General features: G+C 35.6%; 4 protein-coding genes across 6 annotated transcripts; 2 read left to right on the forward strand and 2 right to left on the reverse strand.

Moving 5' to 3' along the window:
- Positions 1-4,704: 4,704 nt before the first annotated feature.
- Positions 4,705-7,939, forward strand: LOC107423694 (GDSL esterase/lipase At4g01130). 3 transcript variants are annotated; one of them, XM_025076094.3, is made up of 6 exons: positions 4,705-4,962; positions 5,153-5,372; positions 6,373-6,594; positions 6,708-6,865; positions 7,016-7,286; positions 7,396-7,939. In XM_025076094.3, the coding sequence occupies exons 1-6, from the start codon at positions 4,951-4,953 to the stop codon at positions 7,662-7,664; spliced, it is 1,152 nt and encodes a 383-aa protein (XP_024931862.3). In that variant the 5' UTR covers positions 4,705-4,950; the 3' UTR covers positions 7,665-7,939. The 3 variants fall into 3 exon arrangements, with proteins under 3 accessions (XP_024931862.3, XP_048335834.2, XP_015888793.3); XM_016033307.4 differs by lacking the exon at positions 4,705-4,962 and having other exon boundaries at positions 5,019-5,372; XM_048479877.2 differs by lacking the exons at positions 4,705-4,962; positions 6,373-6,594 and having other exon boundaries at positions 5,017-5,372.
- A 611-nt stretch (positions 7,940-8,550) lies between these two features.
- Positions 8,551-10,631, reverse strand: LOC107423697 (uncharacterized). Its single transcript, XM_048479878.2, has 2 exons — positions 9,971-10,631; positions 8,551-9,691 (listed from the first exon to the last, which is right to left on the reverse strand). The coding sequence occupies exon 2, from the start codon at positions 9,689-9,691 to the stop codon at positions 8,693-8,695; it is 999 nt and encodes a 332-aa protein (XP_048335835.2). The 5' UTR covers positions 9,971-10,631; the 3' UTR covers positions 8,551-8,692.
- Positions 10,632-11,647: 1,016 nt separating this feature from the next.
- Positions 11,648-13,864, forward strand: LOC107423741 (protein CURVATURE THYLAKOID 1A, chloroplastic). The gene is made up of 5 exons (XM_016033357.4): positions 11,648-11,960; positions 12,728-12,819; positions 12,955-13,062; positions 13,166-13,237; positions 13,623-13,864. Exons 1-5 carry the CDS (start codon positions 11,813-11,815, stop codon positions 13,686-13,688), a joined length of 486 nt encoding a protein of 161 aa, XP_015888843.3. The 5' UTR covers positions 11,648-11,812; the 3' UTR covers positions 13,689-13,864.
- A 593-nt stretch (positions 13,865-14,457) lies between these two features.
- LOC107423742 (eukaryotic translation initiation factor 1A) lies at positions 14,458-15,393 on the reverse strand. The gene has a single exon (XM_016033358.4). The coding sequence runs from the start codon at positions 15,170-15,172 to the stop codon at positions 14,735-14,737; it is 438 nt and encodes a 145-aa protein (XP_015888844.1). The 5' UTR covers positions 15,173-15,393; the 3' UTR covers positions 14,458-14,734.
- Between the last annotated feature and the right edge of the window lie 418 nt (positions 15,394-15,811).

The raw sequence follows: 15,811 nt of genomic DNA on the forward strand, positions 1-15,811 counted from the left end.
CAAGTATTGTCAGTGATTGTCAAGGTGATAAATGATATTATATTTTATGAATACACTGAAAAGCTCGCACCCTGATCGGGGCATCTAAAAGTAGTTTGCTTTATTAGATATTTTTGTTAATACTGTAATGATAAACTTGTAATTTTAGGATCGAAAATGTAGGAATTTGACACGGTTAGCGAAAGCAGGGGTCTTAATTAGATAATCCTACATCTTCTGTCCAGTTGGGCGGGGATTTGAAAAGATAATAAACCAGTAAAACTGTTTCAAGCCAAAAAAAAAAAAGAAAGTAAAACTAAATTTTATTATTATTTTTTGAATTTTATGATACATAGAGATAGGTTGATTGCGTGTCACATTTTGATAAGGTAGACAAAGCGTGGCATTAATAGAGGACTAAAGTTGTAAAATTGTTCAAAATGAGCGGGGAAGAGGCTGGGGGGCAAGTCAATTGGAAAGAAGTGGAGGGTAAATGGAGTAATTTAAGGAGATGGCATCTCTCTTTCTGACGCGGAGTGCACTCCATGTCTGACGCACCTTATTTTGACTCGAATATCACGCTATCTTCGATCAGGGCCGTCCATTTTTCAAGTGCTGAATCTGAAGCACTTTTCCAAGTCATCTTATCAACGATCCACGTGTAGGCCCACAGGTCTCCAGCACACAAACTCACACAATAAATCCTAATTATATCCCAGTGTGGGAGCCACTCTGACGTCAAGGGGCGTCCAACGGTTGTGGTTTTACCGATCCGACGGATGGGATGATGCCACGAAACCCTGGGAATGAGAAAAGTATGTCAGCCAACGAGGCCCTGCCTTTGCCTTGGTTTCAAAAATATGGAAACAAAGCATCTTAACTCGTACTTGGTAAGTGGTCCCCATAAGCTTTCGCGTATGTCGGTATGAGTGTCCCGGCACTGACGTGTCCCACGCAGGCAGACTCAGACCAAAGTGGGGCCTACAGGAAACAGAGGTTGCGTAGCCAGCTCACTCATCACGTCCCCAAGACTTTTCTAGATATCCAAAAAGTGGTACACGTGTCGAAACCAAATCTCCACGTGGGGAGCTGCATACGTGCTGCATCATTATAGGTTGCCCTACCATCTATGCTGATTCTTTTTTAATATATATATAAATATATATAGAAATATCTTTTTTCACAAAACCGCCTATACTAATTCTTGTACCAATTAATTTTAGCCAAATATCACCTTTTTCTTCTGTTTTTTTTTTTTTTTGCCTTTTCTCTTTTTTTTTTCCTTTTTTTTTGGGTGTTATCCTTGTAATTTAAATCATGCATTTTAGTGTATGATAATTCTCTTATTTTTTAAAAGATACATGTAAATAATATTATGCAATTATGACACAAAGTAATTAAGTGAAAGAGATAAATATTTGTTTACCGAATTAATCTAATGAGTAATTTCTAAAGCTTTAAAAAGGATGCAAATATGATAAAATCAATTTCTATAATGTTTGACCAAAAAAGATCAAAAAATGAAATAGGGATCTTATTTTAAAAAATCTCCCATTTAATAATTATTGATTGCCAAAAAAAAAAGCGCAATAGCAAAGGAAGTGACTCTTTTAACAAACAGACAAACAAATAAAAGAAAGTGATTCATTGAGAATCATATTACCAAACAGGCCTTAGTCCCCATTATGTGCTGCATGCATTTATTTGTCAATCTATTAATGTAAATGGTACAGAGTTCCATTCCCAACCATTTTGATAAAATATTTCATCCAATTGGGGATCATACGGATAATGAAAATCGAAAAAGAGATAGCTTTGTGGAAATGTTTTCACCGTCACGTGCCAAATTTTCAAAATAGTGCTTGAAAAGGATAATTACAATATTTTTTCAGCTAAGAATTGATAATTGGACAATAAAGTCTCATTCTTCACAGGAATGGAAATAATTATATGAATTACCAATGTACTAAAAGTGTATAAAATTACAAAATTCATCATTGCTGGCATATTTTAGAGGATTAAACATTTTAACAATTCTAACTTATAGAATTTTAGGATCTAAAAACAAATATTTTAAAAATAGTGATTTAAAATATAATTTTTAAATTTAATACAAAATTGTCTAATCTCCATTTATAAAAAAACAAAATGGCAAGTGTTCAGTTAAGAAACTCACAACATAATCTATAAATAAAGGGTTTAAAATGTTAATAAATAAGGATGAAAAAAAAAGCACTACTATTATTAATTTATTTTTTTAAAAAATTAAGATCAATCGAATAAACAACGTACAATACATTTAAAAAATTAAGAACTTAAATCCTTATTTTAAAGATCGAGGGCTTAAATCCATCATCATGTGAGATGAGGTTCACAAGTTGGGCAACCCTCTTGCTTCTTTTATATATCGAAGCAACATTATAAATATATTTGGTTTATCCTCCAAAATAAAAATCCAAGAATTGCTCAGTAGTAGATTACAAGCTGCAGTAAGCTGGTAGGGTAATTTCATTTTTATGGTTGAAAAGCCTAGCTAGAAGGGAAAATTACTCCATAAATATTATTTTTATCCTTTTTTTTTTAATCCAAATGAAAGGTTTTCTCAAATTAAAAAAAAAAAAGATGCATTTTTAATGGTTTTATCAGACTGGGTGAGGGATAACAGTGTCTAAAATTTGTAGGAATTGGTATTGTTTGTATTGTTGTATATGTGCAGTACAATTTTATTTTTCATTTTACTTTCTTTTTTGGATGAAAAGTATATGTGCGGTGTATTGTAAAGACATATTCGACCCCCCGTGTCTAGGCTTGTACAAACCTTCTGTTTTTTTTCAATGAATCCCTCTTTTACCCAAAAAAAAATAAAAAATAAAAATTCAACCCTCCCACCCAAAAAAAAAAAAAAAAAAAAAAGAGTATGGTACAGAAACATGTGGGATGGATCCGTGTGGCAAGATTTTCTCGTGGGATGGTAAGAAAGGTCGCACGTGACCGAGACTAGTGGGGTGTGACGAAAGCGTCAGAAGGGCCACGTCAGATAAATAAGTGGGCCGTCGATTCGAGTGGCGGATGAACGGCCATGCGCGAATTGCGGTGGACACGGAAAGGGACATGTGATTGGAGGGGTCTGACGTGGTAGCCTCTTTTTTTTTTTTTTATATCTAATTTTCTAGTGGTGGGCTTCGTCTGACAGAAGAGGCATCGTGACCGACAAGGTGACGTGTCTTGCAGGCACATGGCTTACTACGCAACGTACGTGGGACCCAGTTGACGTGGACTTTAAGCAAATTTCAGATCGGATCTGATTTTTCCCTTGTATTTCTTTTTTCTTTTAAATAATAATATTATTTTGGCTTATCGGTTGCGGTCAAATTTCAGCTTTGCCGTTGTTCCATAAATGCCCATGTTTTTGTTCTTTATGTTACGAAGATAACCCCAGCCGCCGCTTTCTTTGAAAAGTAACTCATAGATCCTAACGTACGTTCACACTGAGACTGGGCATTGCTCGATCACCCGAAGTTAAAAAAGAAATAAAATTAAAATGAGTTTATTATTAACGAAATAAAGTAATTTTGGTCTAACACAACACTAACGAACCTCCTTTAACTCAATCAGCGCAGGGGCAGTGTGCTTTACAAATGTCTCCCCGTCATACTTTTCTTTATTTTCTCGTTTAATTATCCTTTTTTTGGGGTTAAAATATAAAAAATAATATATCTGGACAAAAATGTGGAAGTTTTTGTTATCTTCTTCAATATTTTTCTCTAGATATATTACTTTTCCCCTTCATCACAATCATCAATTGTTTTGTGCCATTTAACTTGGCCAAAATAATAATAATAATAAGAAATAATACTATTGTCTTCCACTGTAACAAAATGAGAAAAGATATAGAAGAAAAGTACTGCTAAATAGGTCTCCTGGTGTTGCAATCAGGAGCATAAAACAAGGATATAGTACTTGTCATAATTTGATATTTACGGGTCACTGACAAACTTTTCATAGTCAGCGAGTCCAGTCCAGTCATTCAATTAGGGAGACAGAAGGGCTGAATGTAAATGGACTAGGCTTTATAATTCTTAAGTGTAAATGGGCTTTCTGGACTAACAGATAGGTTTGGATAATATCTAAAAGTAGGTATTTTTCACAAGCCCAGCAGGCTTCTTTAAGCTTTTATTTGTGATTCATTACATTAAGCAATAGAGCATGTTCAATTAAGCGCTCACCTTTTATACTTGTGGTTTGAAAAGGCAGCAAATACTGATCACTCTTTTTTTTACCATCTTTTTAGCTTTTTTAAAGCCGATGTGCCATGCTACCAAATGGAAGTTATATGTCTAAATATAATTGACATGGTATTGCCTAATTAATAATTATCTACATAACGTATAATTAATGTGCGAGATAAACACTGACCAAGTACAAGAGGAGAGATTAGATATTACATTAACGAGAGAGAGAGAGAGCTATACTTTTTAAACTCCGCGGGATGCTACTTCAAATTATGTACACAATTGGTTGATATTGAATTGTTTCTTAACCCATAAACCCAAAAAAAAAAAAAAAAAAAGTAAAAACTTTCTGGCAAATCCATGGTTCTAGAAAAGGAAAAGAACTACGAAACAGTAGGATATATATATATATATATATCTGTACTAAGGAAACAATTAGTTACTACATGAAACTGTAGCAAATTACTAGACAGAATTGCGATTGGGTTTGGTCATTGCTAATCCATACAATAGTGTATAGATCACCATTACGTACGGTCAACTCTCTTCTTTTTAGGAAAACAAGAAAAAGAGAAAGAATCAGTTTTAGGTTTCCTATAATTTTCCTTCCAGACCGGTGTGGTCCAGATGGCGGTTTGCTGGGGCAACAGTTACAATTGGAGGCCAATTATTCACAGCATGACCGACACATAATGTGAATTTTGCATGCTTCTTCACCTAATCATAACTTTGGACATATATGTCAATCTATGTAATTTGTCCACCTTCTCTCTCTACATCTATATATATAAAGCATAATTGTGCTATAGCCTTGATCACCAAGCTTCCACCCCAAAAAGCGTTTCTTGTTTAGGATAGATATATAATATATATATATATATATAGTCTTGTAGTAGTAATTTGGAATTGGGAAAAAGTAAATGGGTGTGTCTTTATTGCAGAAATTTTTATTGATTTGGATGGTGGTGGTGGTGGAGAGCTTTAACAGTCCACGTAATAGTAAATGTGAATTTAAGGCAATCTTCAACTTCGGAGATTCAAACTCTGATACGGGTGGGTTTTGGGCTGCTTTTCCGGCTCAGTCTGGACCCTTTGGCATGACCTACTTCAAGAAACCGGTTGGTCGGGCTTCTGATGGCAGGCTCATTGTTGATTTCTTAGGTAATTTTTATGGAATTTCTTCCTTTTTCTTACTCTTACCTTATAAATATATATTTCTTTTTTCCCTTTTAGTTGTTCAAAATAAAAAATAATAATAATAATAAAAAAAATTTGTAACCACTACGTACGGGTAGAGACTGGAGTGGAGACATGTTGAGGCTTGAAAAAAAAAAAAAATGAAAATTAGAATAAAAATTAAATACGTTATACTTTAAGTTGTAGTTCTCAAACCCTGGAAGAAAAAGTTTAATATGTTCGAGGCTTTCTAGCTAGTTAGATGCACTTAACCACATCACTGATCATCTTTTTGTAATTCTACTAACATGAAGGAGACAATTTTTATTAATTTCATTACAATTCAAATGTCTGAATTCTTTTCTTCTTATTGTTATTGTTACATGATTTTAGTTTGCTTCAAGACTATACAAAGTGAAAATTCATTCTTTTAAATCATATATTATAATTATAGACAGATTAATTCAAAGTAAACTGTCTTAGTTTTTAAGTTTTGTTTTCTTAATATATATATATATATATATTTTGGACTGAACGAAACTAAAGTTGAGCATGATTTAGCAATTAAGTGTTCGCTCCGCAAACATAGCTTAAGGTATGGCATGAGTGACGACTGGGGAAATGGGTATTATTAGGCAAACTTTTTCCACCAAAGGACAAAGAGGCCAAGCTGGAAAAAGCTTGGAGTGGTCCGTATCATCGTGAAATTTTCTTTGTTGTCTCACAAAACGTGTTAGTAACATAGTTTTTGGATGTATATACCTCGTTAATCAATTATAGAGGCCTCCTGGCTGGACTTATTCGATCTATTACCCATTCTATATCTACAATATGATTATCTTTTCGGGAAAGTAATTTTGGAAACTGGTTTTCTCATTTTCACTTTGCTTAAGAACAACGTAAAAAATGTTTATTAAAAAAAAAAAAAAAAAAAAAAGAAGGAATGTTAATAAAATGTATATATATATGGTGTTGGACTTGGCAGCTTCGGCTTTAGGTTTGCCATTCCTGAGCCCATACCTACAATCCATTGGCTCTGATTACAGACATGGGGCAAACTATGCTACACTTGCATCCACCGTGCTCCTCCCTAATACTTCCTTATTTGTTACTGGAATCAGTCCCTTTTCTCTAGCTATCCAGCTCAACCAAATGAAGGAATTCAAGGTTAGAGTTGATGAGTTTCATCAAATTTCTAATCTGCAAGGTATATATCCTTTTGTTTGCCTGATTTTCTCTTTACATTGCCAAAATTAACCCTTCGGTATTTTTTTGGGCTAAATTTGCTGATTTATTCGTTGTGTGCTTGTTTTTTTTAAGAGTCAAATAGACTTCCTTCCCCAGACATTTTCGGGAAATCAATATACAGTTTTTACATCGGTCAAAATGATTTCACTTCCAACTTAGCAGCTATTGGTATTGGTGGAGTGCAGCAATACCTTCCCCGAGTGGTGTACCAAATTGCGGGCACCATAAAGGTGAGTCATTTTAGTACTATTTATGACCTTGGGCCTAGTTGGACCAAGCTCGATATATAGCCCAAGTAACTTGCAGGCTGAACATCACAAAAGCGGGCCCAATAAAACCTGAAAAAGACCCATTTGCCATGTATGCTGTGTAATGTGCAGGAGCTATATGCAATAGGAGGGCGAACGTTTCTGGTGCTTAATCTTGCCCCAGTCGGGTGCTATCCAGCATTACTGGTGGAGCTCCCTCATAACAGCTCAGACATTGATCAATTTGGATGCTTAATTTCTTACAACAATGCAGTGGTCGACTACAACAACCTGTTGAAACAGACTTTGGCCCAAACCAGAATCTCTCTCCCAAATGCTTCCCTCATTTATGTAGATGCCCATTCTGTTCTACTTGAGCTGTTTCGCCATCCAACATCTCATGGTACATATTTGAATTGAACTGAATTTACCGAATTTGGAATGGTTTGCATATATTTTCCTTATTGGATTGGTTTTTCAGTGTTTTGTGATCTGATATTGATTGAAAGCAGGGCTCAAGTATGGTACAAAAGCATGTTGTGGGTATGGAGAAGGAGCTTACAATTTTGACCCTAGAGTTTATTGTGGAAATACAAAAGTGATAAATGGAAGCACTGTGACAGCAACAGCTTGTAGTGACCCTTACAACTATGTAAGCTGGGATGGTATTCATGCCACTGAAGCTGCAAACAAAATTGTCGCAAAGGCCATCCTTAGTGGCTCTTATTTTGACCCTCCTTTTCCTATTGACAAGCTCTGTGACATCCACTCTATAGATTGACACATCGTTTTTCTCTTCGAAATTTATCAGAGAAAAAAAATATATTGCTTCATAAATATGTTAAAAAAGAGTAAAATACATTATCTTCAAAACACTTGGCTAAGAAGTGGCAAGATGTTTGCTATTATTCTAATGCATATATGGTAATTAAGGTTTGGTTGCTAGGTGAGCAAATGCAAGTTGCTTGCAATTTCGAAGACGAGCCAATCACATAGTTGACAACTTCCTCCAAATTCTTAAATATAAAGGCCTTCGTCGGTTTGACTTCTCTTAAAGATTAGTAGCAGAAATAATGCTTTCATATGCTGATTAATTTGTTTATCTCCCATTCAACACCATCTCTGTTCAACTTGCTTCAAACAAAAGAGTTTTTTAAATCTCAAGTGGAAGGGTACTAGAATTCTTTGTCCAAGATATAAAGGAGCCAAAATTGAATATTCAGTAGGAGTAAATTGTAAAACCGTTTGTTTTCTGCATTGCCCCCTTCTTTTTTATATTAGGGAAAAAACCAACTGACAAAGATAGATTCGTTTGGTGGGTTATGTATGTCCTAGAATAAGTTCAATTTCAAAATGCTTATGGGTTTTATTCCTTTTCTGTTTATAATATTATTAAACTTAAAAAAGTTGGAATTTATGTTCTGTTCTACCAAACGTAGATTCTTCATATAAGTAAGTTTTATATACATATCCTACGAATGTTACGGGCACAAAAGCCAAATGGCCGGCGAATCAACACATAAAGTAGATGGAATGTGGAACAAATGAAATTTAAATGTAATAACTAAACGCATTTTTAATCAGTCCTATCTGTATCCAATTGAGACGGTATTGGTAAACCAAATAAAAAGCAATTCTATCAATGAAGGTGCCAGCAAGAAATACAATTTGGGCAAATAACGTATTCTATCATCATCAGTGTAAGATTCAAGAACAAAGGTATCTTCACAAGCGAACTGGGCAAAAAGAAGAAAATGTACAAAGAAAAGAAAATTGATAAATAAATAAAAAAAGAAAAATAAAATAAAATCAAGGAACATAACCATGTTCAAGGGCTGGCTGAGTTCTAATCATTGATGCAGAAGGCATTTTACTTCTCCCAATCCAAAATGCATCTAAAGGCACACTTTTTTCAGACTGAGTCTCCATTGCTTTAAGTTTCTTCTTTTTAACTAGCTTTGATACGGCTATCACTATCAAAACAATCAAAACCAAACCAATAACTCCCCCAGCGAATCCTAGTACCCACCATTTCCAGTAGCTTTTCTTAGCCCGCTGTGGCGGCGGAGGTGGTGGTGGTGGCCGTCGTGGCGGCGTTGCCGGTGGTGGAAATGGAATAACAAGAGAAAAATGGCCTTGACTTCTAGTGATGCATCCATTTCTCTTGCTCATGCTACTAATTTCAAAGCTCCCATTAGAACCAAATTTGACACATTTTGGAGTCACATTTCCTCCTTGTAGCTCAATTCGAGGAAACCATATTGAAATGGGTTCCTCATGGAAGCTAAAATTGAGCTTTTGGGTGCCTATTACATATGGACCAGGGGAATCAAAGACTGTGAAGCCAACAACAGGAGCAACCAATGAGTGATTGGGCACATGATAGTAATATGAAGACCAATTGCCCAAATTCTCATACACCAAAGCTAGCCTCACCACATGAGGATGCGCTCGAACTTTTGGTGGGATATAAAACGAACTGAAATTAGCTCCTCTGTTACGAAGGCTCCCACTACGGAGTCTAACAAATGTGAGTTCCATGCCTGTGAAGTTAGCAGGAAGAGGAACAGTGTATAAAATGCCAGTGTGGGGCTTCACTATGCTCCTATTTGCATGGTGAACGAAAAAAGCATTCAATGACTTTGGGTCATAACCAATACTAGAAGCTTGCACGGATGAAGAAAATGACAAGAAGAAGGTCACCCAGATTATGCTGTGCCATCTTCTGAAGAACCCCATGAAAATCGACCAGAAAGCTTCCTCGTGTCTTTCTTGTTGGATTCTTGAATTGAATTCGCGAAAACCCATCTGCATTTCAAACCACCCATTAAAGCTCCTCCTTGTTATGCAAACTTCCCACAGTCCGTGAGAGAGAACACATTCCTTTCGCTTCCAATATTAGAGCTTGCTTTCTTCCGTCATATATATATATATATATATATATGTATATTTATATCAAGAAAAGGACATGCGAGCAAACCCCATAAAGGTTCTTCGCAAAACAGAGTTTCTCGTAGCAAATGATGTCAAGAAATAATTGCATGAGAGAAGGTAAACCAAAATCAACAGAACAAAATAACAACTAACAAATGAATTGTGCTTTGAAAACGATGTCACAGAGCCTGAATTCTTCAAAAATCCAATACGTTTGTCGCGATCTTCTTGGATTTTCCTAGAAAATAGAGAGGGTAAATTGATTTTTGGGGGTGTGTTTGGTGATGGAGAGGGTAACGAAAGTGAAGTTATATTCAATGGAATTGGGCGAGTAGTAGCACCCGAACAAATCAAAGAAGAGGAGGGGTCTCTTTTGAGTTGTATTTGGGTGTGTTTATTTTTTCTAATTTTAATTGTAATAAACTTTTCAGATTCCTAGTCAGTTGGGTTAGTTGTTTAGAGAGAGAGAGAGAGAGAGAGAGAGAGAGAGTTGTTTAGAAAGATATGACAGAGAGTGCCAGCGAGGCCCTTTGGAGGGAAGGAAGACGAAACCTCTGCTCCTTTCAACTAATAATGTCTATTTTTAAGCTTTAGTATTTTTTGAAACCATATTCGCTTAAAGAAAAAACCCAGAAATATTATATGCCCAAACAGATCCCAAATTAATAGAAATGCAATTGATAGAAATAGATAGAGGCCCACGAATATGATTCATAGGGCATGTTGAGAAGACAAAATGCTTTTTAGTTTTTACAATTCATGGTGCACACTTTTTTCTCCTTTTTTTTTTTTTTTTTTTTTGGTTGCCATTTTTTGGTTTGTTTTGTTTCTCTGCTTTGTTATTTTGTCTTTAATGTCCGGAGTGTTATGTAATTAAGTGAAGGATTAAATCATAAAAAGCAAGTGGGGGTGTTGTAAAATTTTGTATTAGTTGGTTTATTATATGGCCGGCATTTCTTTTTAAGAGTGTCGTATTACCCGGTCAATTTAATCGGACCATTCAATTGGGTTTTGCTTTACTGGACTATTTTTGTGGCTCTTAGCTCACCACTATGCAATTAATTGACTAATCACTGTCTATTTCTAAGTTCAAGAGACAAAAAGTGTTAAAAAAAAAAAAAAAAAAAAAGAAAGAAACTGAAATCTGAGACGGAAAATGAAATGCAAATTGAATTTTTATTAGCTTGCCAAAGGTGTATTCAGTTTTGAATGTCATGGTATACATCATACCAATGCACCTCTGAGTTCTGGGAAATGGGAGATTAGGCCACATTAGTTAAGGTTTCTATAGTTGGGCACATAGGCAGATCCACAAGTTAATGGGCTAAAAATGTCAAACTTATGGCCCAATCAGATATAGAGGACTTAAAAAGCCAAGGGGCCTTTGACGTTAAAATAAAACACTCGATTTAATATAATTATTTTTCAAAATGCAAAGTATTTAATGTGTAAATATTTATTTATTTATTTACTTTTTGATAAATGTGTGAATATTTATTGACGATATGCAGAAAAAACAAAAAAATATGTATATAATAATTGTGAATAAAAAATGTGTTAGATTTATAAAACGAAATTTTGAAGAGCGAATGGTCAAATTAGTAAGTTGGATTAAATTAGACCAACCAAAAAAAAAGGAAAAAAAAGGTGGGATTAAATTGGTAGAAAATAGGAGGGAGATATTGGGAGGTGAGGGAAAGAAGAGAAGGCCTCAAACGTGGATTGCAGATAGGGAAGTAGCCAATCAAAAGGCTCGAATTGTACACATGTCAGACGGTGGAAGGTGGCAAAAAAAAGAACAAGCATCGTGGATAATAAACAAACCAATACCAAGCACTAAAATATCTGAACAAAGCTTGCACTTTGCAAAACGAAAAAAGTCCCGTTGGTCAATAATCCGACCCAACCATAATTTTGGAGATAGCAATTTTTGGTGAAGCGCATTCATAGTCATAAAGCTAAGCTCCCCGTATATAGTATTTAAGTATATTTATCATGGCAGCAACGGCGGCGTATGCGGCGGCCTCCACCGTGTTGATTCCTCGACTCTCCACCACTACCAGACCCACCCGCTGCTCCGCCTTGCCTCTCCTCCCTCCTCGCGTCTCTTCTCAATCATCTTTCCCCATTAAACAAATTTCAGGTACACAATTTTCAACCTTTTATAGTTGAAGTTGTTGCTGACTTGGAAACAGCAAAAGGGTTGGGGTGTTGATTTTCATTTTTTTATTTTTTTATTTTTTTGGTTAAATGGTATTTGTTGTTCTGGGTTTTCTGAAATTTTGACTTTTTTTTTTTTTTTTTGGTTCCTGAGGAAATGTAGGAGAAAATAAAGCTGTTTCTGATTTCGATTTTAAGTTTCGTTTCTTTATGTGCTTGTGGAGGAAATTTTGAGTATTTGGATTTTTTTTTTTTTTGGCTGAATTCTTTTGAGTGTTATATAATAGTTATGACACATGACTAGAAGTGTTACCCTGGGTTTCCAAACTATGAAGTTGTTATGAAGCCAGCATACCCAACTTGACATATCTTTTACAGGTTCCGACTTTTCTGTGGGATCTAAAATGCCATGTATTGCAGCAAGAGATAGATAGGATATGTTGAAAATGTTAATTTTACAAACTTTTTTGTATTGCCAAGGATTTTGTGCACCTTTGGAACACATGCATTTAATCCAAGGCATGCACATTGAGAAATGTTTGTGGGGCTTGGTGTACAAATTGTAGAATTTGTGCTTGGAAACCCCCCACAAAATAGATAACATGTTGTTTCCACACTTTTTATGTGTTTTTATGCATCCTTAATTGCTATTATCTTTCTCTATGTGGAACTGACTTCATCTATGTTATGAGCTTCTTGCTAGTATGATAACTATATGCATAAAGTACGCAATTTTTTATTTCGAAACAGAGTCCCGCAGGTCTTCGCTGCTTCAGATTAGAGCCTCTTCGGAAGAGACTTCTGTTGATGCTGGAGAGCTTTTCACAGATTTGAAGGAGAAGGTAAGAAGTAGAGCTGACATTACGTTCTTGGGCAAAAATGGTTACGATTTTTATTCGTTTTAACTGAAACAACTTTGACACAGTTAAAGATCAATGTTAAGTTTGAAATGATTTTCTCCATGTCCTCTTTATTAGTGGGATGCACTTGAAAACAAGTCCACTGTAATTCTTTACGGAGGTGGGGCAATTGTAGCTCTCTGGCTATCTTCAATACTTGTTGGTGCCATCAACTCAGTGCCTCTGGTAACTCCATTCTTCACTCTCTCTGTCTAATTGTGAGTAATGATTTATGTTGACTAATAGAAATCAGTTGAACCAATCTGAGTTAAATTTCTTCTCTTACCAGCTTCCAAAAATCATGGAGTTGGTAGGGCTAGGATATACAGGATGGTTTGTCTATCGTTACCTACTCTTCAAGGTAAATGATTTTGACTCCAAACTGCTAGACTCTAAAATTTAATTTTCTTTGTTTTTCCTGTGCTTGTTATAGAACAAAGTTTTTACATGGGGAATTATTTTAAATGTCATTGCAATTTTTTCATATTCATCCCCACTTTAATGATTTGAGGTATCATACCTTTTGCTATTGGTTTTAGTAGTATAAGACCCTGTGCTTTTCATGATGGAGTTCTTAAAGCAATTGAATTGAAACTTTGAAGATGCATCCTCCGGCATGGATAATGTTTTCCATTTTTAAGTTATTAAACTTTGTTCCAGAATTGATATTTTCTTAAAAACACGTAAAACAGTTAGATTAGTGGCACATAGAGTACACAATACAAGTGATATTTTGGTTTTTTCAGTCAAGCAGAAAAGAACTAGCAACAGACATTGAAGCCTTGAAGAAGAAGATTGCCGGAGCCGAGTAGATGCGTTTGGTCGATGAAGATTACTGGAACCAAGCTTTGTCTTTTTATCATCGTTTTATTTTGGTTACGTATCTTCGTATAAGAGGCATTTATATTCTGTGATGTAGAATAGGTTTTGTATCATCAATCCCTGTATTTCCTCACTTCTTCCTTGAATAAAATTTAGACAATTTCTATGTCTGGCTCTTCCTTGAATCGAATATGATATTATACGCTTCGTAAACCCGTTGGGAATAAATAAGATTGCAAAGCGCTCAGCATTAAGATGGCCTGAGGCAAGACCATAACCATTTGCATGTCCAATTCGGAATTCATTATAAATGCATGTAGGTTTCAGATTGCCAACCCAACTACTTTCTACGACCTCCTTTGTTCGATGCGATTAGCCACATTACGAATAAAGCTATTTGTTGTCCACACATCCAAATCTTTCTGAGAATTTCCATTCCACAACTTGAGACATATGGCTTGCTTTTTCTCATTTGTCATTCGGGAACTCATTCACAATTACACACAATTTGAGCCTTCTAATACGCGAGATGACCATAAACCCCCCCCCCCCCCCCCCCCCCCCCCCCCCCCCAAAAGGATACTACCCATCTGGTCATCTCTGTAAATCAGAGCGACTAACAAACCAAAGGTTTAAGCAACCTGCAAATTAAAGTCTACTCAAGTTCCAAATTCAGAATCTTATTTATCGGTGCCAAGTTAAAACTTAAAACACAGTAAATCAATTATTAATAAGAAAGGGAAAAAAAAAAAATTGAAATTGCAGATCAGAACATCTTTGTAATCTTGTTCATATCTTATCTTTCTCGCTACATAAGCAGGCACTGCCGGCAGAATACATAAACTAAAATATGCAAACATCTCAATAATTCAAGCACTAAAGCAAGATTATTAAAACTAATTATTGCATCAAATTCACCATCCAAAACATTTTAAGTCACAGCCATGCATTTCGGAGGTCCAGATACTACAATACCATTCATCAAATTGAAGAAAAAAAGACGGTCAGGGGTATTGAATCAAAAGACAGGGCAAATCTATATCTTATCGATGTCCTCGTCCTCGAACTCGATGTAATCATCGGCACCGCCATCGTCTTCCTCATCCAAGCCAGCAGCGATGCCCTCATTGAGCCTGGTGCTATCGGGCAATTCGCCGTAGGCCTTCAAGAGCCTGGCCTCGTCGGGCATGTACTTAAGGATGACGTCAGCCTTGTCGTCCTGGTAATCCCTGAGGCCAACGAGGATGATGTCGCCGGCGGCGATCCAGACCTTCTTGTGCATCTTGCCTCGGATGTGGCAGAGGCGCTTGGTACCGTCGATGCACATGGCTTCGCAGCGACCGTTACCGAGCATGCGGTTGACCTGGGCGTACTCTTGGCCATCCTCCTTGAATACCAGCTCTCGCTTCTCGTCGTCTGCCTCGTTCTTTCCCCTTTTCCGATTCTTGCCTCCCTTTCCCTTGTTCTTCGGCATCTTTCTTTCCTAAATCAATCAAACCCTAATCCTTCTTTTTCAGTTTTCGCAGACGATGTGCTTTCCAATATTTCTGTGAAATTGCTATACGCTGCAACCCTATGTAGGTTCCGTTTCTTAGTTTTTACGTGCAAGTCACGAAGCGTGCGTGAAACTGAAACTGAAACTGAAACTGAAACTGAAATCTCAAGTGCCTCGCTTCTGCCCTTGAAATATATTTATATATATATATTGCACGTCACGAAGTGTGCCTGAAACTGAAATTGGAATCTCAAGTGCCTCTCTTCTGCCTTTGAAATATTTACGGTGAGAACTGTCCGTTAGGACTGTAATACTGGTTTTTTATTTTTTAAAAAATTACTATTAATATTATAAAAAATTATTATTAATATTATGATTTTTATACACCGTAAAATTTATATATATATATATATATATATTTTAAAAAATCATCATCAATATTATAAAAAATTGTTATCAATATATTTTTATCTTTTGTTTTTTTTCTACCATATTTACGTTTATGGGTTTGTATTTTTATTTTTTTCTTGTAAGTTACATAATTGATTTGTGAGTGTTATTTATTTATTTATTATTATTATTTTTATAATAGGTAGAGTTTTTCTAATAGGTTTTTAA

This window comes from Ziziphus jujuba, chromosome 7 (genome assembly GCF_031755915.1).
Source record: "Ziziphus jujuba cultivar Dongzao chromosome 7, ASM3175591v1".
Taxonomy (NCBI): Eukaryota; Viridiplantae; Streptophyta; class Magnoliopsida; order Rosales; family Rhamnaceae; genus Ziziphus; species Ziziphus jujuba.

Excerpts from the sequence above, each read along its gene's own strand:
- LOC107423694 (XM_016033307.4), top strand. The coding sequence starts at position 5,132 with ATGGGTGTGTCTTTATTGCAGAAATTTTTATTGATTTGGATGGTGGTG. Across the intron at positions 6,866-7,015 it reads AAATTGCGGGCACCATAAAG|GAGCTATATGCAATAGGAGG; the intron begins GTGAGTCATTTT and ends TGTAATGTGCAG. Across the intron at positions 7,287-7,395 it reads TCGCCATCCAACATCTCATG|GGCTCAAGTATGGTACAAAA; the intron begins GTACATATTTGA and ends GATTGAAAGCAG.
- LOC107423697 (XM_048479878.2), bottom strand. The coding sequence starts at position 9,691 with ATGGGTTTTCGCGAATTCAATTCAAGAATCCAACAAGAAAGACACGAG.
- LOC107423741 (XM_016033357.4), top strand. The coding sequence starts at position 11,813 with ATGGCAGCAACGGCGGCGTATGCGGCGGCCTCCACCGTGTTGATTCCT. Across the intron at positions 12,820-12,954 it reads TCACAGATTTGAAGGAGAAG|TGGGATGCACTTGAAAACAA; the intron begins GTAAGAAGTAGA and ends CCTCTTTATTAG. Across the intron at positions 13,238-13,622 it reads ATCGTTACCTACTCTTCAAG|TCAAGCAGAAAAGAACTAGC; the intron begins GTAAATGATTTT and ends TGGTTTTTTCAG.
- LOC107423742 (XM_016033358.4), bottom strand. The coding sequence starts at position 15,172 with ATGCCGAAGAACAAGGGAAAGGGAGGCAAGAATCGGAAAAGGGGAAAG.